At 36.2% G+C, this 23,915-nt stretch overlaps 1 protein-coding gene across 1 annotated transcript in view; it reads right to left on the reverse strand.

The window, feature by feature from the left end:
- Positions 1-654: 654 nt before the first annotated feature.
- Positions 655-23,915, reverse strand: part of UBR1 (ubiquitin protein ligase E3 component n-recognin 1) — a 53,822-nt gene continuing 30,561 nt past the window's right edge. The window contains exons 27-46 of the mRNA XM_010024760.1: positions 22,860-22,949; positions 21,080-21,267; positions 19,791-19,996; positions 17,718-17,811; positions 15,488-15,640; positions 14,966-15,063; positions 14,193-14,286; positions 13,573-13,721; positions 11,883-11,938; positions 11,450-11,546; positions 10,482-10,549; positions 9,412-9,562; positions 8,698-8,785; positions 6,263-6,396; positions 5,015-5,123; positions 3,221-3,277; positions 2,692-2,769; positions 1,863-2,033; positions 1,568-1,669; positions 655-1,082 (exon numbers count right to left, since the gene is read on the reverse strand). Coding sequence (XP_010023062.1) covers positions 941-1,082; positions 1,568-1,669; positions 1,863-2,033; positions 2,692-2,769; positions 3,221-3,277; positions 5,015-5,123; positions 6,263-6,396; positions 8,698-8,785; positions 9,412-9,562; positions 10,482-10,549; positions 11,450-11,546; positions 11,883-11,938; positions 13,573-13,721; positions 14,193-14,286; positions 14,966-15,063; positions 15,488-15,640; positions 17,718-17,811; positions 19,791-19,996; positions 21,080-21,267; positions 22,860-22,949 — 2,325 coding nt within the window. The 3' untranslated portion in view covers positions 655-940. The remainder of the gene's footprint in view (positions 1,083-1,567; positions 1,670-1,862; positions 2,034-2,691; positions 2,770-3,220; positions 3,278-5,014; positions 5,124-6,262; positions 6,397-8,697; positions 8,786-9,411; positions 9,563-10,481; positions 10,550-11,449; positions 11,547-11,882; positions 11,939-13,572; positions 13,722-14,192; positions 14,287-14,965; positions 15,064-15,487; positions 15,641-17,717; positions 17,812-19,790; positions 19,997-21,079; positions 21,268-22,859; positions 22,950-23,915) is intronic.

Consider the following 23,915-nt stretch of genomic DNA (forward strand, 5'->3'; position numbering starts at 1 on the left):
TTTTGGGCCTTAGTTTTAGTCCAGTGATCGTTTCAAAGGTCATCTACTTCACTGAAGTCTCTGGCTCTTGTATAACTTGCAGAGCTACACTACAACTACTTAACAGTATTTTTATGTTGGGGTCTTAGGGAAAATCTCAGAAAACAAACTGTAAAAGAAGTAAAACTAAACACAACCTAGCCAAATGGTGTAGCCCTAGACCTCTTAAGAAAGACAATGTTAAGAGAGAACAAATTCATTAGATAAAGTGCAGTTCTGGCAATGCAAAAAGCACAGACTTTATTTTTTGATGCAACAAGCAAGATGGTAATTCCCCCATGCACTTTCTAGCCCACACTTCTCCTTTAAAGAGTTTATTAAGGAAAACTCTTATTAAATCCCAGGACATAGCTGAATGAAGGCTTTTTCTGTACAACTGAATGTTGTACCTGTTGCTGCAGATTACTAAAGGTCTGGCACCATTTCCACTCCAATGTTATGCCACAGACCCTGACCTATTCAAAAGCTTCACTAAGCTTTGGAAAAGAACCTAGGGAGAACGTAAAGGAGGCTTTTCCATAGCAACACCATTCAGGTATATTCTCAAGGCATGGAAGAGACAAAAATGTGGTACGTGCCCTGAAGCACAGCATTTGGGAAGCTTGTCCTTGTTGAAACATGTGAAACAATTACAAATCCTCAAAAAAGTGGAAATATTTCTGAACCTGGATGTTCAGTTGTAATTGTATAATTTGGTGTTTCTTTTGGGGAAAAGAAAAAAAATAAAGCAAAACATACGATGTGAGATTTTTGTTTCAATGTGTCAGTAATATATCCAACCTAGAGAATCCATCGAGTCTGAACTACAGAATCCACTTGAGAGTGGATTATTTGCTGCCACCCTCCTTTCCTTTTCCAAAGCACTGCCCAAAGTAAGAGTTTTGACTAAAAATCAAAAGACTCAGAGCAGTTGCCAGTTGAATCCAAAGAAGATCTGATTCGTTTCTTGGCTCCTAGCAATCTCCTCTATGATGCAGTGCTGCTGCCATAGCAGATGGAGCTTCCGGTAACGCTCCCGACATAAGTGCAGGGGATTGCCTCTTCTTCATGGAAGAAAAAGGAGAATACCCAATAAGCATATCAGAATAGCAACTGACAAACTGTTCCATTCATGGTATAATATTAAGACTTTTCACCACAGCTAGAATATATGAAATACTTGTACGAACACCCAATTCCAACAAGTCCACTGGGAACGAAACAAATTCGACATGCAAGCGGTGACCTGCATTTCCAAGGTGACATTTCAGCAATGGCAGTTGTACATTTGTGATGAAAAGCATACAAAGTATTCTTGAGAAAAGTAAAGAAGTTTAATAGTACCCAAAAAGTGTATTTTTCCATTATGAATAAGCTATTTATGACCAGAAACTGTCATCAGGCATTTGAAATTAAACAAGTTCATCAGGTTAAAGACACATATTACAGTGCTCTAAATGGTAGGAGGAACAATATGCTGTCTAAAGGGTATAAGAAAGAAAGAGATACCAAAATAGAAATGTAGAAAGAAAGTCAAACATCTACTTACTTCAGTCCTGGATCTGTTTCTCCATATTCATCCAAGTAGGGAGCAGGATATAAGCAGCCCCTTGTTTTACCTTCAATGAGGACAACTTTGCATTCCCTGATTCTTAAGGAAAAAATAGCTATATTAAAAATACAAGACAACTCCCAGCAGGTTTTTAACTTTTTGGTGAGCTTATGTTAGGTCAAAGCAATGTTTCCTCATCTTGGACATGAAGAATCAAGTGCTTTGACAACGTTGTGAATTTTGACTTTGAAGTATTTCCATTTAGCACATTAAATCCTGGCTAGCTACTTACTTGAGAAACATACAGACTCCAGCTCCACATTGAAGAGCATGAGAAGTACAGGCTCCCAACTCCTCCCCATTCACCAGTTCCTGACAGCAAGTATTCTGGGAACACAACATAGCCCCACAGAATAAACACAACACTGGATGTTTTTGTTCATCATCGGAAGACCGTGGGCATCTAGAAGAAGCATAACCAGAATGTTACTGCAGGAATTAAAACTTTAAAATAAATGCTAACTACAGGTAATGTTCCTTAAAAAGCAATAAAAACCTCCCAAAAAACCCCAACCAACAACAACAAAAAAAAAAGCCCTAAGACATACTATGTCTTAATCATGTTTCATGTATTTGCCTCATTTGGCTGCATTTTTACACTGCTTGAAATATGTTATCTGCAAGATATCTGCTTTGAGCAGTTGGTTGGATTAGATGATTTGCTCAAGTCCCTTCTAACCTGAATTATCCTATGATTCGCTCTTCCTGGCATAAAACTGTGCCAACCTTCTGGGCCTGTTGTGTCCAGTGCAAAAAATAATTTTCAGGCTGACGGCCAAACCAAATGCACATTGCACTGCTGAAAAATGACCAGCAGATTAAGCTACAACCGTTTCATGTGCTATCCTATCCAACACAAGTGACTTCATTCAGTAAGCTGTTGTGTTTCAGATTTAAAATTGAAATGTGCTAGTATTGACCAGTATAACCATAACAGTGGCTTCACTTCTGTAAAATCATTTCTGTACATCGTTTTAACACCAGTTACATTAACTGCAAGAACATAAGTGACTAAAAGTGACAAAATACCTGTGCAAACAACTATATATCTCACATCTTACCGAAACTGAGAGGCTTGGTTCAGAAGGCAGCTATAGTCTTCAGGTAGCTCTATTAAGCTATTTCTTTTCCTCGGATACCTGGGTAAGTGAGAAAGAACTATTATGAGAATAATAAAGATTGAAACAAAAAACAGCACAGAGAGCTATAAATTTCTGCTTAGCTTTCAGTCCTTTCCACAAACTTGTGCAATTCTAGAGCAGTTCTTCAGTCCTAGAAGCTCAAGTGAGAGGCTCCACATGGGAGCTTCAGCATTTCTATATTCCAGCAAAAGCAATGAAATTAAATTTCATCAGTAAGTAACCTCCATGTATAAAAGACATTTCATATTTCAGTTGGCTTTTGTTTTATCCTAGAGAAAGCTAGATAAATTGTCTAACCATGTTGTACATTCTCTATGAAGAGTCACTGAATGAGGAATAACACACAACCATTTAAAGAGTTCCTTTAAGGAGAAACAATAAGCACTTCATTCTGTCAACAGTTTTAAGTTAACAACAGAAGAAAAAACAACAACAAAACCAATCTTACCTTATTGAAATACTTTTGCCCTTCAAAGAACTTAACACCACTGGGTCAGTACACCACCTATTTCAAACAAGCATTTGCAGATTACAATGATAATAATGTATATTTAGGATCACTAAACTAGTAAGCAATAAGCAAGCAGAGCACAGATAAACCACTGATAGTTCTAGCTAAAACTTCACAAGGAGAAACAGCTATTTTTTACAGTTTTGCTTCAGGAAAAGAATTTAAGTTTGTATCCAGGAAAAAAATCTCCTGTATAAAATATGTGGAAACAATTCCTAAAATTACCTATATGGACATGAAAACCCAGAGTTAACAGAGTTAAAAAATGCAAGCAGTCTTCAACTCATTCAAGTTCTTAAAGTGGGATACAATACACAGCTCCTTTTGGAACAGGTCAGCTGAAAGCCACAGTGTAAGAAAATATTATACACTATACTAGGAAAATATTTATTGTGTTTATTTAATAACCATCACCCAATAGTTATATTACAATGCTTTATTGCATGTTCTATGCTTGCTTAGAATGGCCAAATGTTTCTTCAAAAGCAATGGTAGCTATTGGCAAGTTGCTAAACAGAGGAATTGGTATGTCTTAAGATATCTTTTATGTTATTTCTACAAAGAGGAAGAGAAGGGAGAGAACTGTAGCAGATGGTCAATCTAGCATGCTTCATTTAACACATTTCCCAACCACCATCAAATTTAGTCTTCTGAAATAAGATTCTTTCAAAAAAACATATGGGAACTTGCATGATGATTTGACAACTGTTACTATTAAATATGTAGCCTCCCACTTGAAACCTCTATCTTTGACTGGGAGCACTACAATTTGTTAGCCCTGCCTCTAGTGACTGTCGTCTAATGTCCACAAGCACCTATCCTCTGTGTTCTCTCATAAGCACTGTTATTTCTTTGAGCAAACATGTAGGAACATAAAAGAAAACTTATCTAATAATTTGTAAAAATGCTATTAATTTACAAGTTATTATGTATACTAAAAATGCAATTAATTACAGAAAAATTGCATGTAGGGAGTTTTTTTTAGGTCAGCTGGACTAAAAAAATGACTCAAACTTACAGTCAGGTAAGTTAGACAACAGGTCAACATGTCAAACAACAGGTCAAAAAGAGGTCAAAATGTCCCTAAATTGAAAGAATCTAGACAACAAAACAGAGGTTAATAAAAACCCAGAAAAAGCTAGTGTGAGACAGAGAATTCTGCCAAAAACCAGTAATAATAATTAATGTAACCAAGTGTTCAGTCACATTAAATACATGGAGACATGCTCTAACATAATATAGCAGAATTATTCTCAGTTAGTGCATGTGGAGTGGTGTCTCTTTAGCCTTGCTTGTGATTTTAAATGATTAATTTGATCAATTATTTCTTAACTGCTTTACTGCAATGTCCATAATACTTAATTGCACCTTTTAACCATTAAGCTAACTTTGACATTCATCAGCCTATTTTGGAAATCTGAAGAAGAAATAGTACAAAGCCTCATGCTGCCAGTTACATAATTTTCCATGTTCTCATTTTATAGCTCACGCAATCAGCATTTTTTTCTCTAGACAGATTAGAAATAGGCCAATGAAGTGGCATACCATGCAGGCAAAGGTTTATAGTAATTTTCTGTTTTTGAAGTGCTTTAAGAGATTCACTATACCTGAGTACATCAAACATATTTAGAAATCAACTATGAACTTGAGCTTGATCATTTATTAACAAAATTTGATTCAGAATTCCCATAAGGCCAGCACAAATGTGGCCTGCCCAGTCTCAGTTAGTACCTTTGAAGCAGCGGATTTACTGTGTCCCAGTATTCATGGAAGAGCAGGAACAAATTGGTAGGTAGAGAGAGGTAACTACAAAGTGCCTTGAATTGCCCTTCTTCAGAAACTGCAAAAGAAAAAGAAAACATGAGCAAATGTTAAAGTGTTTCACCACTGCTGAATAATTCACTCAAAACTAGAAATCTCCAAGTCCCTTTTCCACTAAACAATACGTATCTTACAGCTTCAGCATAGCTCCTAGCTTGGATGTAATTCCCCTGACTTAATGAGAGGTGTAATAATTTGTATTAGCTGATGACATGCTTTAGGCTTAACTTAAAAATTACATAGTAATGCATGTTAGTGCAGTAGATTTCTGTACTAACCACAGTTTAGCTTTTCACCATCTTTTTTGCCTGCAGTGATATTAAATTTTGCTATGATCAAGTCAGTGGTAACACTCTACATAAAGTTGGGGTAATTTAATAGTTTGCTGGGTGGTCATTTGTTGGCTCTGCCAGAGAAAATGGCATTGCAGACTCACCAGGAAGACTCCTCCCTATAGAATCAAAGTTGCAGACTAATGGTAAGGACAATAGCATACCTCAACAAGCAGAGATTTTGATTCTTAGGTCCTAATAAAATTTAAACTCAGTTCACAGTTTATATAAATCAATCTAACATGCTATATTTTGTCTCAGTTGTTCATAGCAATTTTAGTTCTCCTTTCCAAATAGTTGAGGATTCTGTTTCACTGCATTTTGACAAAAGACAAAATATTTGGGTTTGGGTTTAGCATCTGTAATGCGCTATGACCCTTCAAAGTAGAGGATTAAGTTTTATAACGCGTTTTATTTCTACTTGGGTGTGTTTTGCTGATTTGTCTTTAAGATTTACTAACATCAGCAATTGCACAAAAAGTTTTGTTGTTGTTGCTTTTCAAAATACACTCCAGGCTGCTTCTCAGGTGAGATAATCTAAGCCCCTAGAATTAGCCTTAAATCACAGAACCTTTGTATCCACAAATACTTACTATCAATAAATCATTGATAACTCACATATTTGCACATAACTTTTCCATGCAAAGAAGACCAAGACAAGTCAGCTTCTCATGCCTGCCCCTTCATAAAAACTAGTATTTCCTTTTCTTTCCAGCTCTTACTTTAATGCATTAACAGTTAATGTGAGCATTTTAAAACACTATTCTTCCAAGAAAACAGCAAACAAAGCCAATATATATAGATATAGTTGCTTTCCTATATTTACCTTGTAGTAGTTCCTCTGGTGGAGAAACTCCCAGCAAATAATGAAAAAATAAAGCAGCAGAACGAAGGTAAGGCATGATGCCTTTTTTAACACAATCCCACACAAGCCAGCCTGGAATATCCTGACTGAAGCAACTGCAATACACAAATGAGAAATAGCTGCAGTAGTTCATAGTGCAAATCCTTCTAGTACTTTCACATTTTGGCTAGCATTGCTAGAAAGGCAGCTGTGTAGAAGCAACACTAATGCACCCCAAATTCCATGAAACGCAGCCTCCAGCACCTAACTTCCAGCTTCCCCTTTGCCTAAGGAGTGAGATATGTAGAACACTTACATTAAGCCTTCAAATTATCTTAACTTACATAAATAGCCAATACACAGCCGTTATCCCCAGTTAACTCAAGATGGCCTAATTTAAACTGGGCAATACAGTATCACACAGAGCTATTGATTCTGACAATGGTCATTTTTATTACAGAAAGCCAGTAGTTTTTTTGAAAGAGTAGTTTTTCATTCAGTGTTTTGAATGCCACTCAAAAATGAGAAAAACAAACATGGAAACATACATTGTTCAGGAATAACAAAACCAATAGAATTAAAAGTTTAATACTTTATACTTCATTATGGAAGTCACAATAGTAACACTCAGCATTTAAAATAAAGCTATACTAATCCCATTTTTGACAAAAAATACTGGAGTGATACTCATCTCAGTAATTATTCTTGTAGTTTGTGCAATATGAGCATTTAGTCTAAATTTCATAGTAAATTTAACTTAGTGTATCCCAGTTTTCTAAAAATTTTACAATTAATTAAATGCTCATTTATGTGAACAGGATATTCACACACATGTTGACCAGGACCTGCTAAGCAACGACCTGTAAAGCTAGATTATAACATCATAGACCACTTCAAAATTATGCAATTTGTGCTGCTTAATAGGTCAGAGTTAGAAGATGACAATGCATGCACAGAAATGAACACACTAAAGAGTGCAGAGCTGTGTTGCCTAAACTTTGGTATTCAATTCTGTAGACACCTCAGTACAGTGACCTGATTTTTCAAGACGCACAGCACCTATGATTCTAAGCTTATGTCCCAGAAAAGTTAGTCCTATTTTCTAAATACCAAATTTTAAATATTTAGAAATGCAGATTTAAAACTTACAGACAAGTGGTCTGTAAGTTCAATCCTTGGTCAATCCTTGAGAAACAGCGTGCACTTGCAGCCCAGAAACCAACTACATCCTGGGCTGCATCAAAAGAAGCGTGACCAGCAGGTCAAAAGAGGTGATCCTGCCCCTTTACTCTGCTCTCGTGAGACCTCACTTGGAGTATTGTGTCCAGTTCTGGGGTCCTCAACATAAAAAGGACATGGGGCTGTTGGAGCAAGTCCAGAGGAGGCCACGAGGATGATAAGAGGGCTGGAGCACCTCCCATATATAGACAGACTGAGGAAGTTGGGGCTGTTCAGCCTGGAGAAGAAAAGGCTGCGTGGAGACCTCATAGCAGCCTTCCAGTATCTGAAAGGGGCCTATAAGGATGTTGGGGAGGGACTCTTTGTTAGGGACTGTAGTGGTAGGGCAAGGGGTAATGGGTTCAGACTCAAGCAGGGGAAGTTTAGGTTAGATATAAGGAAGAAGTTCTTTACAGTGAGGGTGGTGAGGCACTGGAACAGGTTGCCCAATGAAGTTGTGAATGCCGCAACCCTGGAGGTGTTCAAGGCCAGGCTTGACAGAGCCTTGGGTGACACGGTTTAGTGCAAGGTGTCCCTGCTCATGGCAGGGGGGTTGGAACTAGATGATTTTAAGGTCCTTTCCAACCCTAACTATTCTATGATTCTAGAACATATCTTTGCAACTAGCCTTGGTGATGATAAATCAAAGCAGAATTTCTAGAAGGTGAATCCGTATTTTCTAGTTTATTTCACACATAGATAGTGAAGTACTATAGAGTTTGTAGCTATACCTATTAAGAAACAAAAGTCTGAAAAGATGGGCATTGATGCTCAAACAAATAAGCAACTGTGTTTAGCATTACATTTCTGCCCCTTTTATAGTAGAAAAATTTCCTTTTTTCTGGCTTCTATCCGTGATTGAGAGATCTTTAAAAAAAGCCAAACAATGAAGGCAAAGAAAAATAGCTACAAATGTTAGTTGTGTTTCTCTCTAGAACGGATGCAGGTATTTTTTTCATCCTTAGACTAAGAATTTACTCTGTTGTCCACATAATATAGCTATTTTAACTAAAAGCATTCCTTTCACGAGATTCTTTTTTCTCAGTGTTCAGGATTACAAGAAGAAAGCACAAGGCATTGTGCTAACTCCCTGTATGAAATTAATAATTTGTTTCTTTTTTTCTGTGTTGTTCTAGTCTATCCCTATGGATTGCAGTCTTTCTAAGAAAATACAATGCTATACTGGAACTGCTCCTTACCCACTGGTGTACTGGCAAACATCTCTACAAAAAGACTCTGCAGATCGTGCCTCCTCACTGTTGTCCGATGATTGAGCAGTAGGGGATTCTGCACACAGAAACATTCATTTCACAGTAAATGCACTTCATTTGTGACACATTTATCTTTTTTCTTTTTTTTGATTGCATTACAAAAGTATTTCCACTTTATTTTGCTTAATTCTTTCCTATTTGCTCTTGTTAACCTCACAAATGGTCTCCTAAAAATGCATGCTATAAAGAATCATCATGAATACCACTTCATTGCTCATCCCCACATAAAAGTTCCCTTTAACTTTTGAAATTACTGTCCTACATAACTTCTTTTTTTAATTCTCATCATGGTGAACAAAAGTAATATCTAGGAACTAGATGATCTTAAGGTTCTTTCCAACCCAAACCACTCTATGATTCTATGAAGCCTGTACATTACTGACAGCTTTCAACAGCAGTATGAAATACAGAGAAAAGTGAAATTCTATCAGTTTATTTCAGCTAAGCACACAAGAAGTGATACAACAAAATGCTCTGAAAATGAAAACAGTGCTATTTATTTTTTATTAGGAAACAGTTATTATTACCTAGCACTGTCATTTATTATGAGGAAGTTTATACCTGGAAGACACTGAGGCCATCCGTTATTTTTAAGAAATAGTGTAAAAATGCCAGAATAATCTAACCCAAACACACCTCTACCTGTTGCTGAAGAGATGACGATTTGTGTTATATGTGCCAGTGTTGTCAGATGGAAGAGGTAGAGGTGGTTATAGGCTGAACTAATTGATGAAGGTTGCAAGTCTACAGCATCCTCCCAGTATAAAGATGGAAAGGATAACACAACTCCCACCTACAGTGAAAGGGAAGGTGCAAATATTAAAGTCACAGAAATTTGGTAATAGCTACATGGGTAATAGAAATTATATTATCACTGTATATATATATTTAATTTCTGTAGTGAATTTAAATATGTTAATTTATCTTGCTGGTTTTAATTCACAAAATGTAGCAAAAACACATTGAAAAATATTATCTGTGCTCTTCTAGCATGTAGGAAACTCAGATATAGTTCCATTGTAACTGCCAGTTGAGAGATACCCCAAGGAAGCTTGTCCAACTTGTAGAAAGCTTAATTTGTGGAGGTTTTTCAACAGAAGACAAAGCACATGGAAAAAAGTGAGAAGCAAGACCAAGTGTTAGATAGAAAGGCAACCCAGGCAAAACAGGCTTTATTTTGGAGGGTTTGGGTTTTGGGTTTTTTTGTTTGTTGGCCTTTTTGTTACGCAGTTTTGGGTTTTGTTGGATTTTTTTTAACAGTAGAAGAAACTGTAATACAGATTTGTATTAGGAACAGAAAGAAGAGGCTAAGAAAAGTACAGAAGGTAATGACAATGAATGTGAAGGAATCAGAAGGTATGAGAAGCCTATTGAGACAATGGGAAAGTGCAGGAAACAAGCTGAGTGGGTGCAGCATTTCTCAGGGTTTTTTTGAAGTTTAATAGCAATAAAAAGATGACTGAGATGGCAAGCATGAAATTTAACACTTCGTTAAAAGTGAGCCAGCAAATACTTGAAAACTAGAACAGCAGAACTAAAAATAAGCACTCATATATAGCAGCCATATGTAATCATTTGTATGAAGTTTTCGTGTATAATCATTTGATTCATGTAAGTGAATAGTTAATGTTGGGCTGCCTAGAGGATAAAGTACATGAAAATCCATGTTTAAAAAGAAGTATTAATATGAAGAATAAAATGAAGCTGCTTACCAAAACGTGGAACATATCTACTTCTAAGAGGGATGGAGTGTCCTCTGCTTTAAAGTTTGGTAGAAGAACTACAAAATAAAGATAGCAATTATGCATTTGACATGTATTTTTCTCTTTTGGATTAAACTGCAATATCAGAATCTGATTTTAGAGCCTCTATAATTTCTGTGGTTTCATCTAAAAATGTCTAAGTCCCTGAACTCAGGAAGTATCTAACTGTTCCCCACTTGTTTAATTGATTGTTCATCTGTTTGGCTATTTCCACATGCCCAACCAGCTGACAATTTTAATGACTATATCTTAAAAATTCTGAGATAAAAATCTTTATTTCTTAATAAAGCACACACAGCGTTAAGGGTGAAGTCCACAAATGTACCTTGGCAATGCAACACTAGGTGCCTCACAGCCTAGCCCAATACAAAGCCTGTACCACAAGGAAGAATCCTATCAAATAGAAGGCAAGTCACAGAGTGGGATTCACAAAGGCCACCATGCTAACCTAATCAGTAAGAAAACCGTTTCAAACTAGCTCATCCCAAGACAAAAATATCTTAAACTAGGCTGAAAGCAACCTTTTGAAAATAGTAAAAAGATGAAGTCTTAAAATTAGGAGAGAGGAATACCTGTTCTGTGGCTTTATCTACCTGTTTAGCACAGAATTTTGAACATTGCCAGAAATAGATTGTTAGCCATGTGTAAATACTCTAGATCTGAGTATCACCAGGCCTGGGTAATCCTCTGGGATGGAGGATTTTTGGGGGACTTCAGTGATAAACAGCTGGGTTAACAGAACTACTGGTGACTTTATTTCAAGCAATATTCCATGATTTCAGGCAACATTGCAGAAATTGAAGTTAGCACTGTTGTCAGTAGTCTAACCTTTGCTTCTCTGCTGTAATAAAGTGTGTGCTGTTTTGCAATAAAAACTTCTGCAATACAAAATGTAGTGAGAAAAAGCAATACAATACCTCCAAGAAGACGAACCAGATGCTTCTGAATCAGGACCTGTGGTGATGTTGTTCTCTGAGCAGCTGCAAACTGCACTAATGCTTTAAGGCCACTGTGCTAGAGAGCAAGAGAAAATGGTTGGACAGGAAAAAAGGAAAGATATAATAGTGAAATAAAGCTGTAAAAACATATCTACTCCTACAACCAGAAAACATATTGATAAGTGAATTTAATATTGTTAAGTGAATTTAATACGAACTTCCAGGTATAAGTAGAAATATTATTCTTCCAAAATGCTCTATGTTATCAAGCTAAACATGCTGAGGGCTATCCCTCAACAGAGAATGGTCTTGACGTTAACTGTTAAAATGTTTTTTTAATGTATGTATGTATTTTATATATATATATAAGCTTTTTTGTTGAACATGTATTGCATATCTTTCTTGCCCATACCTGTCTATTTTGTAGAGATCCAAATAAAGGCTTGCCCTCTGTTTCCAAGAGGTTTTCTTAAAATTAAACACAGAAAGAATTAATTTGCTTTGTTCTACAGGAACTAACATAGCTTTTTTGTTAGAATCCACTTAGTCCAAGATTAATTTATTCCTAGTATATGTACTTCTTGGAAAAGATCAACTTTATTCTCATAAGAGATTATCTTTAAAAAAAAATTATCTTAAATGGTAATAATAGCTTGAACCTCCTCTAGAGACTCCACTAATACAGGTAGCTCCTTGTCTAAGAAGCATTGCTACAGGCCCATACTAATGCACTCTATTCATAACCAGCATACTTGAAGTTATTTAGGCAGTTTTGCTTTATAATTTTATGGTAGTCTGCTCTATTTGTAAACAAAAATGAATCCATGGAAGTGGTGTGGCCTAGGATAGGTCAGACTGCCACAGTGGTCCATCTGGTTTTATAATCTTGGCCTGGCGAGGCATCTGAATTTTCTATTTCTGACATATGCCTTTGAGATCACATCTGTGATAACAGTCTGTGCATTTATCCATTTGCTGGCAAACTCATCCCTGACAGACACCAAGGTCTTTCTTTAGATAGCAAAAGAAAACAATTTGCACAGCAATAAATGCATTAATGTTAATAGAGCTGCGTGGCTTGCAGTCCTCTCCCAACCCACTTGAAAACTCTGATAAAATCCAACACTAAATAGATGCCATCAGTTTTCATGACTATTCCTGCCTTATCAGAATATTCCCAATCCTCCTAAAGACCTTTTGAACTTTTGAGACTCTAGCTGGGTCAAGTCCACTATCGATTTAAGGTAGACTTATACCTCAAGACACTTATACCTCAAGAGCTTCATCAAGAAAAATGGTATACCTGGCAAATCATGTTTATGGAGCTGTATACAATTACATTCTCAATTCCTTCAGCATGCATTTCAGACTACATCTCTTGTGTCTCTCCCTGCCTGGAAGCCACCACAGATTTATCGACAGCTTCATGTTTATTACACAAACTTCTTTGTGTATGTAGTACAGAAAGTAAATAAAACTGGCTGCTAAACAGGTACATTATCCCAAAAAATGCAATCATTTTTATAGTAATTATTTTGCCTTCAAAAAGAGATTCATGCCCGAGAATGTTTGGGATGGTTGGTTTGGTTGGGTTTTTCTCTACCAGGTAACTGCTCAGCAATTTCAGCATGCAAAAGATCGTATTTCTTCTACAAATTCCACGAGAATTCTTTGATAATAAAGACAAAATGAAATAATGACAGAGGGAGTATTATTTAATAGGTTTTAGATATTTAGCTGCATAGGAGATGCCTGCAGCTCAATGGACTTCGGCAGCATGAAGATATTCACTGAACATACTTAATGTTACAATTAGTAATGTGCAACATGGTCACTCTCTGCTCTGCGGTTAGACTCAACGCTTGCGTTCCACACCTTATCTTACAAGCTACCATCTAACAAAAACATTCTATTATTTATATTGGATTATAGATTGTTATTCCATTATTATATATGTAATTACATACATTGCTATACTATTACATATTGCTCTTATTTATGTAGAAATGTTATTTATACAATCAGATTGCATAAAATTATACGACCAAACAGTTGTAAGATTTTCAAGTCATGAGAAGGAATAGACCCAAATTATGCTTTACCTATACACTGGATGGTAAAAGCACATGTGCTCCATGTCATCATAGGAATCCGGTAATCAGCTTCATTTGGAGCAACTTTTAGTCCAACTCTATAAATGGTGGTGGCAAAGAGAATAAGCATCTCCTTGATACTGCTTGAGTATTTCACTCTGCAAAAGCAAGCCAAGATAATTTCAGTCTGCACTGTTAACAGTATTTATTACCTATTGGTCAACCATAGCCCTATTCCTTTGAGTAATCTATATTTCATTAATGTATCCAAAACCAAGTGTAATCTATCCCTGGAACAGACATACAGCAGGAAAATTAAGGCAGACAGATATTAAATAATTTGCCTAGAGGCACAGGAAGTAACCCAAATCACTGGAATCGTGCATTAGAAGATTCCAGACTCCTAGCTTTGTGCCAAGAATGTAAGAACTACCAGACTGGCTTTGACCAAGAGGTCCACCTAGCTTGTCTAGATCTGATACTCAGGGAATGCTTAAGGAAAAGTATAAGTAAGCCCGTATTCAGACCAAACAAATCATATGCTCTTCCTTCAATACAAATCCTGAAGTATACCTAGGTTATTTTAAGGAGATTAATATAATGCAGAGAGCACTTCCTGTAACACTTACGAGGACTGAACTCCAAAACTAAGGATGGAATGGAATTCCAAAGCAGAGTTCCCTATTCCCTTGTTGGTGAAAGCTGGAAGATTTTCCTTCTCTCCTTTCAGGAAAAAAAAAAAAACCAAAAAATTACATTGACATTAAAATATGAAGAAGCTGGTTTTACAGTTTTTACAGTTTTACAGTTGTTTTTACAGCAGTCTAAGAGAGACTTCTTTTTATTTTAAAATTGTTTCAAAAGAATTTTAAACAAACCTCACCAGCCACATTGTCTTCTAACCCTCCTCCTTAATGAATATTTTCTTATTTATAGTCCAGAAATATGAGGATTAAAAGTAGTGTTTTGCTAATGAGGAAAAAGAACTATCCTGCATTTTATGTGTGCAAGGAATATGTTGATACTCTGTACCTTCTGTTTTCTAAATACTCGTACATGCTTTTTTTGGGCCTTTTTAGTTTAATTTGTCTTTTCTTACTTCATCAGAGTCAATACAAAAGTTCAATTAACTCTGAGTGTTAGTAGGTGGCTACCCTCTCCAAGTGCACAACTTTCTTCTACAGGGAAGATGGAAAGAATTTAACAGAAACCAGAAAACCGGTGAGGGCACAGTGAAATCAAGACATCAGCTCAGAAAGGACCATGACTTATCCCCAGCTTTATTTGATACTATCTTGATTGATAACAAAATGTATTTTTAAGTTTTCTGTCAGTATTAGTTGAAACATGTACTGGCGTATTAGATAGCCCACAGAACAGCTTCAAAATTAAGATAACAAACCTTCAGCATTTTTCACACTGTAGCCTGATATCCTGACTATGATAATCTCCAGCCACCTAGCCAGTGACAGAATTTGAGCTACTGCCTCTGCATCCTCACTGAAAACAGAAATAGAAAGCAGGTTTTTACTTTAACACTCAAAGAATCACCTTATCTTTAAAGACAGAGACATATTTAGATCAATACATATTAACTTCGTATTTGCACAGTTCTGTTGGCTTTGTAAATTTTGAGCGAGTAGTACAAAATGAAGTGTTAGGCTAAATACTAGATCTAAGTACTCTCTCATTTGATATCAGCTCCAAGGAACAGCCAATCCAAAAATACTTAAAAAAATCTGCCCAAACCAGTATATTTGGCTGAACAGTCAAGAAAACAGTCAGTCAAGAAAACATGCAGCCTTCTATACAGATTAGGAAGGTCAGCCCAAGTTTTCCTTCCAAAAAATATGAAAAGCCAGCCAGCCCAAAAGTAATTTTTACTTTTCATTTTAATTAAAGGCTATACAATCTGGTAATTTACCTGTTTATTTTCTGAGCCTGCAATGGAACAATAGGAATCACAGTATTGCACAGAGATTTGCAAAGTGGACAGAGATACTCCCCATTCTCCAAGTCAAATATCTGTTCAACATGCAGACGTTGTCGGAAGTTCAGCTGCATGGCTTCAAAGTACCTACAACGTTGAAAAGGAAATTACTAGAATGTGGAATGGCTCAAATGTGACATGAGACCAAATGTTCAAGTAATTAAGTGTTATTATCTAGCAAATACCTATCCAACGCAACAAGCAAGTCTTTTCCTTTGATTTACAACTCTTTCACATGCTTGGATGTGAAAATAAAATAAAACCTTTGAGCAGATAAACTCATGCAAAAATGCATGGTATAACACTCATGCAAAATGACAGAACTTCTCCTTGCTTTTAGGATCCCTTTAATTTCACTACTTTTACAGACAAGCAGTCCTTAAATTAAATTTTCTATACATCTTCAATACAATGAAGCATTGTATCTAGTATCACTCATAAGCAACTCACTACAGTAAGTTTGAAATGGGTATTGTACATACTTCAATTTTAGGAAAAGCTACTAGTAACATTGCACAAATGAATAACCAGCTAATGACTGAGCCTTATAACTAGACAATGAAACTGTTGCCTTCTTTTAACAGGAAGAGAGGGTAATTTAAATTACAGTAACACACTTGAGCTATTTTAAACTCAAAAAGGAAACTAAGAAATAACTATGAATTTGTTACAGGTTTCATTATCATTTTGGCCCCTCAGTGGATGCAGTAAGCCCTCAAATTTTATTAATGTCTCAGTGGTACTATCAGGAAAAAAAAGAGCCAGCATTCAAATCTTGCCTGGATGCAACCAACTAAAATCTGTACTAATGTTCAGACTGGGTGTGTAGGACCTTAAAGACACAGGAAATTATCTAACTTCTGCACTAAGATAATAATTTCTTTGGTTTTGGTTTTTGGGTTTCGGGGGGGGGGGGGGGGTGTGGGTCTTTCGGGGGGGGGGGGGGGTTGTTGGCTTTTTGGTTGGTTGGTTTTGGGGCTTTCGGGGTTTTTTTCTGGCTTTTTGGTTGGTTTTTTTTGTTTGTTTGTTTTGCTTTAAATCATACATCTCAAGGGAAAAATTACAATCCCATTTATGTAAGAATAGAAAGTGTGCATGTGGGGGCACCTGCAGAAGTTCTAATGATTACAGAATATTTAGGAAAGTATTCTGTTACAATCAACAAAACCATACATTTATTTTTCCCACATTCAAACACTGTATTTGCAAGCAACTCCTCTTCCTCATACATGGCAACTACAAAGATATTCTATTCATTTGAACTCATACTGTTTTAGAGAGTATTTTGCAGTATTTTTAGGCTGCGCAGATACTCCAGAAAGGTGTGGCAGGCATCGTTCGGAGGAGTATTAGTAAGTTAGAATGTCTGTTATGTAATAAATAAAAGACTATACTCAAACCTTCTGTGCCATCCCGTATGAGAAGAGCCTGTTGTCCATTTTAATCCCATTTACCCATACAGCAAGTCATCTTTTCTTAAAAAGAGCAAGGGAACTGAGCTCCAATGTTGCACTACTTAGATCTACGCAGATGTAGATGGATCTGCCAAGAGCAGATGTATTATACTCAAGGAACATACTTCTGTATCACTGTAAGTGTGTGCACCTATTTGTTGTATACCGATGTTTTATTTTAGAGAATATACATACACACACATAGAAAAGTAAATGCTAAGCACTAAAAGTTTAGTCAGTTTTTTTAAAATTAAAACAGCACATGTACAAACAACCACCTCAAGAGACTGTGTATATCATACAACAATATTAAGTAGCTCTCAATCATATGACCCAACTTTCTTTATCTGTTGATAATCATAGAATGGTTTGGGTCGGAAGGGACCTTAAAGATCATCCAGTTCCAACACCTCTGCCATGAGCAGGGACACCTTCCACTAGAGCAGGTTGCTTCAAGCCCCTGTGTCCAACCTGGCCTTGAACACTGCCAGGGATGGGGCAGCCACAGCTTCTCTGGGCATCCTGTGCCAGCGCCTCAGCACCCTCACAGGGAAGAATTTCTTCCTAATATCTAATCTGAATTTACCCTTTTTCAGTTTAAAGCCATTCCCCCTGTGTTTTCAGTGTGCACTTAGATGTTCTGGAAGATAGATTAAACAGAAAACCCCAAAATGACAACACATTAAAAAGCTGCTAAAACCCATCCTTACTTCTGCCAGCAGGCTGCGTGCATCACATGACCACAGCTTCCTGTGTGGGTCCCACAAGGTAAGTCAGGGTGCATGAAGAGAGGATCTAATGTATCTGGAAACACAGCAGAAAGAAATTACTGACAGCACAATAACATAACTTCCCATCAGTATGAACAGAAACAAACAACAGTGTGCGTAGAAAACAAACCTTCAGATTTTGTTTTCTCAGTTTGCACAGTCACATTACAATCCCATTTGGCTGGCTTTTCCACACCAATACTTCAGCAAAGTAATCACAAGACAGAGCCCACTTAAACTACTGAAGGCTTTCCACTAATGAGGAAGAAAAAGATCAAAGAGTCCAAAAGTAATAGTAAATTGGTTAAAAGAGAGAAGTAAAGAAAATGATTCTTCAGTACTGCAGTAGCTCTGTGGTTGGATTTGCTATCACTGAAGTTTTTAACGTATTTGTTATTGTATATTTAACTGAAAGAAAATGAAACTACTAAGGGAAAGGAAAATTAGTCTTTTTTCCAACTAGCCCCATATATTTTCAAAGCACTTACATGTACAGCACTGCCAAATAACGAACTCAAGTCTATCTTTTACTATTCTTGTATAATTTTTAACAGCAAAAATGTTATGAAAATGTAATGGTGTACCTAGAAACCTAGCACCCAAATTGCACTGAACATAGAATTCTATTTCACAGCAGCTGAAGCAACTTTAAGTCAAATGGAGACTGAAAGAAGAAAGCGAACCTTGGTATAACACTAATTTGCCGCTATCTGCACTTCTGCTTTGGGAAAAAACCTTTTCCACTTACTGGATCTTCAAAGAAAATCTGTTACAGGCCTGCTTCTACCTGATGAGCTGCAGAGGGCCATGCAGTAGAGAGTAAGTCCTATAAATAATACCCAGAAGTGGCTTTAGGAAAAGGAACTTCATTCCCACCTTTTTTCAGTAGCCCAACATGTCACTGCAGAAAGCTTACAAGTATCTGACTACAAGAGCATAGAACTTAATGTGTACTTCCGAGTAGCACAGAAGGGGGCGCAGGTGGGGGGGGGTAAAGAAAAAGGATGCAATTAGTACATGGCCTAGATAAAAATTCTATATGGCTGACTCAAAATTGCCATTATCAGTAGTTCACTGTTAAAAAGAAAAATGGATCAAACAGGATTCTGTAGGAGTCTGTCCTGGGTCTACGATGATTCAGGATTTGTTAATGATACAGAGGAGGAAACACAAAGCATCTTACTAAGTGAATCAACTTGGTAAAACTATATGCTATGTATTGAGTAGGACACAGCCAAAAGTTCTAATAAACATGAAAATAAATTAACTAACCTTGTCCTCACCTACAAAACCAGTTATGCAGGTGGCTTGCTAAGTTCCTTTCTTGACAAACCCATTCTTGACATTTCTTATGCTTTACAGTCTTGTCTTTATTTTTCATATTGTCTTATGAACTACTAATAATTACTATCACCCGAATTACATTCTCATTTCACTTTTTGTTGGGTTTTAGGTTTGGGGGTTTTGTTTGTTTGGTTTTTGTTTGTTTATTTTAAAGACAAATACTTGTTTGTCCTTCTTAAGCTAAATATTATTTCAACTTCTCTTACCCTGTTCTGGACTGGATTTCTCTATAGTTAACAGCCATCAAGCATCTGATCTTCAATGATTAATAATTTTCCTTTTCAAAAAGATAGCGAGTACTTAAGTTTTTCTCTTTTCTTTCTTTCCCTCAAGTAACTGATCAAAATCTCTCTCGTGTTTAAGCAACTGTTACTTACAAAATAAGTTCTCATTGGTCTCTGTGTTTCCTGCTACCAATATGCCATTATGCAATTCTAACTCTCGTGTTTGTATTATTTCCCAGGAACAAATCAAAATCTTCATATACTTCCCATTTTTGAGGTTTACAGTATGGATTTTAGAACAATTTAAAAATTTTCACTTTCTTCTCACTAAGTAGGGTAAGCCATTTAAGCAATGTGACTGAATACAGAGTTTAATTAGGTTCAAGAGGTGTACACGCTCTAGGTACAGAACTGCCTGTGGTCTAAAAGAAGAAAGCTCACGTACCTCCTGAGAGTTCAATAATTCTGCTCCTATTCTGAGTTAAGGCAGTTGATTTCTGGACACAGGCAGATAATACCATGGCAGCACTTTCTAACTTCACTTCCTGCTCCTCCTGACAAAGAATACAGGTCAGAACTTCTTTCTCAGCAACAGATGGACCTCGTTTGGGACCCAAAGCAATTTTGGAGTAATCAATTGCTGAAGACATGCTGTAAGATCATAAGTGACACAGATATAAAATAATCAGATGGCTTTTTTCTAAATAAACTTATTCTTCCAGGCATCTAACAATGTCATATGCTTCCATCATTTCTGGTTTTATACCAAAGTGCTTTAGAAAACCAAATGATGACCAAAAAATGAAGAAACATCTCAATCCTCACTAAAATGCAATCCTCTGTAAAAAAAGTGGAAGCCAGCTAACATGGAATAACACAATGGAATGGAGTCAAACAGCAGGAAACTCAGAAAGCTGTATTTAAGGTAGATTGGATTAAACATCTTTAATCTTACAGACAAATTGAAATTGTTTCCCATTCTTAAAGAAAGCATAATGAAGATGAATGCCAATACCTTAATTCAATACTTTGTGATCCAATAAGCTTCCATGTATTTCTTAATTATTCCTTATTCCAGAGTTTAACAATGATTTATAGAACACAATTTAATACAGATCAAAGAACACAGAAGTGATCTTTACTTTTTTTTCCAGAAGATGTTCCTATTTTCCTGCTTATTCTTGTGCAGCCCAAGTTAGATCAAAATTGTGAGTTGTACTAAGTATACAATATTGTTGAAGCAGCTCTAGAACAAGAGCAATCAATATCAACAATATTATAGCCAATATAAACCAAACGTCTCCAGAATGCAATTAAATTGTGGAAACTAACGAATAGAAATATCAGCAACTTGAGCTACACGAAGAATTTTCTTCATTGCAACTTAACCTTAAGGCATATTAGCTTTCAGATTCTTTCCAAATTAAATACTTAAATTTTCATATAAGTTAGACATTAGGACAATACCTCTGAAATTACAGTGTTGTCAACTCAGCAGCTTTCTAATGACTTTTTTTTTTCCAAATGTTAAGCAATATAAATTATCCACCTTTTGAAGAAATAATTAATTTGCTTATTGTTCCTCTTATGCTGCTCTACAAAGTGAACATACACATGATAGTCTGCAAGCCTGTCCCTTCAATGTACTTTCAACATCTTTATGTAGCATAATGAACTTACATAGCAGGTAATGAACAATTCCTGCCAGAACTCTGGATATCTGTTTTTAATTACCTTTCTTCCTCCATAATAGCATCTTCTTTCCCCTGTGCCTCCAGTGTGTTCTCGTACAGCAGCTTATGGGTTTCAATGAAATTCCTCTGTAGTGCAGACATCTGAGCCATTATCTTCTGACGGTGCAACCTAGCTGCTTCTGCCTTTCTCTTCCGCTCCGCTTTCTCTTTATCCTGAGTGCTCTGTGTCTTATAATAAAAGAGAATAAAGAAATCACAGGCAACAGAGAACATCAGAAAATTAAAAGCATCTTTGCCCAACTTCATGCATTCTAACTACTGACAACACTTTACTGATAAGAAATAAAAAGTTAACTGCTATCTGAAAAATGTAAAACTGAACTCTTCGATGTTCACTAGTTTCATTAACCTCATCAGAAAAAAAAAAAAAAAAAAAAAGAGATTTTGAGGGGTCTACAAAAGGCCACTAGTACAGCCCCTTGCCCAAAGACAAGATCAATAATACCTGATCCATTTTAATTGTCTGGTCTTAAGAAACTTTAGTGAGGTGAACATCACAAGACTCCACCAGAGGTCTGTTATTCTCCCCATAAGTGAAATCCCTACTGAGTAACCCGTATTTCCCTTACAGGAATTCAAGAACATTTTATCTTGAACTGTCTATGAATGACACAGCAAACACACTGTTCCTGCATTTTTCTGGCAGCATTTTATGCATCTGAGGATTGTACTTGCCCCAGTTCTTTATTATAGTTCGGAAAACTATTCTTCTCCCAGTATATTTCCTCATCTATAATGTTTTCAAAATCTAAAAAATATTTCTATACTTTGGAAATGTAGAATTAAAAAAACACAGGTAAGAATTAAAATATAGAGCCTAACTCCTCATATTCAATTACATAAGGCACAAATTCAACATTATATACATTGCTTCCATTCACAGTACCATTGCTTTTTGAGGAAATACAACAAATTTCTCCACAAGTAGTGAAACTGTGACAGTCTCATTTTTTAACTGACTTTTGCTTTTTGTTCCCTTACCTTACCAGGTATCATATGACACCTTTCTCCAAAGAGGAGCACAGCATATGCTGTGGTAAGTTTAGAGCTACACATACAATAACTAGCCAAGAGATTGTTTGCCAGCGAGCTGTTGCCAAACATAACGTGTAAGAGCAAACTGGCCTGTCTACTTTGGATTGGATTCTTCTTTTCTATTCAGCTGCTGATTTAAAAAAATAAAAGATAAACCCACAAAAAAACCCCAAGGCCACTGCTCATGGGACTGCAATAATCTTTGAAATCTCCATTTCCCTGCATCAGTTGACCACTGGATTCAAAAGTTATTTTGAGGGCAGGGCATACAGACTGATACGCAGACAGAATAATCACCTAAGCCTTATGTCTTTATACGATCAAGGTAAAGCAGATTAGTCTCTTGGTAGGTCACATAAATTACAAGACATCATTTTAAGTGGATTTGTATTTCTAAATATCACACAGTGACAACATAATAGAAAAGTGGTCAAACCATAAAGATAAGAAATCAACACTAACTACTTAATCACCCCCCTCAGTTGTATCACTTTACTTGGAAGTACAAAAAAAACCACACTAGCTGCTGATAATTCCATGAAACATGCTTACCAGGAATTTATTTAAAGTATTGATCTTGGAACCTAGATCCTATGCATAGGCAATATCAGAAATTAATATTTTTTTAAATATCATCTTAAGTAAAAATTTAAGCACCTTTTTGAAAACAGTTATTCAAAATCTTAAATACAAAGCTTCCACTGAACTTTTTCTTTTATTATTACCTCATCACCTTTTGTAGCTTCTGATCCTGATGTAGCTGCTACTGTTGTCAAACTGGATTTTTCTCTCAATCTTTTCACTGTGTCAAACATCTAGGAATAGAGACGTAAATGTCAAAACTAAATTGCAACTTAGCTTGTCAAAACTAAAATGCAACTTAGCTCTTATTATAACATAGACAGGAATAAAGATATTTACTTTCACATGATTTTCAGATTTTTATGTGGATGAAACCAACTGCCATACACCTAAATAACAAAACCATCTAACTGAGACAATATGTGTACTCCTGTAACACTGCTGTCTATCCTAAACCTGACAAGCACAGCTCTGTATGAAGGAAAGTAACATTCTTCTAAGTTTTCCGGTCTTCCAGCACTAATACTGCTAAGCAACTAAAGCATCTACACATAAGAAGAATGGACAGACTGCTAGCTTATTTCAGGTGAGACATGGATCATCCCACAGAAATAAGTCACTAAAATCATGCAAAACCATATACATCTGGAACAGAAAACTTTCCAGTGTACGCCCAGTTAGTTAAACCTAAGCTTTCAATTTTAATTTACTACTTTCTCAAGCTATCCTTACGTTAATAAGCATCTTGAAGTTTTGATAATATTAAATATTTCACATTTACTATATATATGATTAAAAAAGTTAAATATACTTTTTAAAGTACATTTTTACTTTTGCCCTTAGAATTTTAGAAGAGTAACTTCCCAAAAGAGAAAAAAAAAAATAATCTTTCAAACCTGCCCCCCCTAATAGGCAGGACAGTCCAATTTTAGTAGCTGAGGATAGTTTTGGAACCCTGGTATGGATTCTTAATCTCTTTTTCAAGAGCACTGAATTCTGTTTGCCTCTTAAACCAAGAAGTCACCTAAACCAAGCAGCCCAAAATGGAACAGGATAGTAGTAGTCCTGCTAAGCAGAAGTCTCCTACATTAGAGAAGGTGTCACAGCTCTAGCAGTTTTTCCTGTCTCTTACTGGGTAATGGGTAGGGAGCTGGATGGAAAAATTCCACAGGTCAAATGTACGGTGTGGCCATTAGTCA

This window comes from Nestor notabilis, unplaced genomic scaffold (genome assembly GCF_000696875.1).
Source record: "Nestor notabilis isolate BGI_N333 unplaced genomic scaffold, ASM69687v1 scaffold3132, whole genome shotgun sequence".
Lineage (NCBI taxonomy): Eukaryota > Metazoa > Chordata > Aves > Psittaciformes > Psittacidae > Nestor > Nestor notabilis.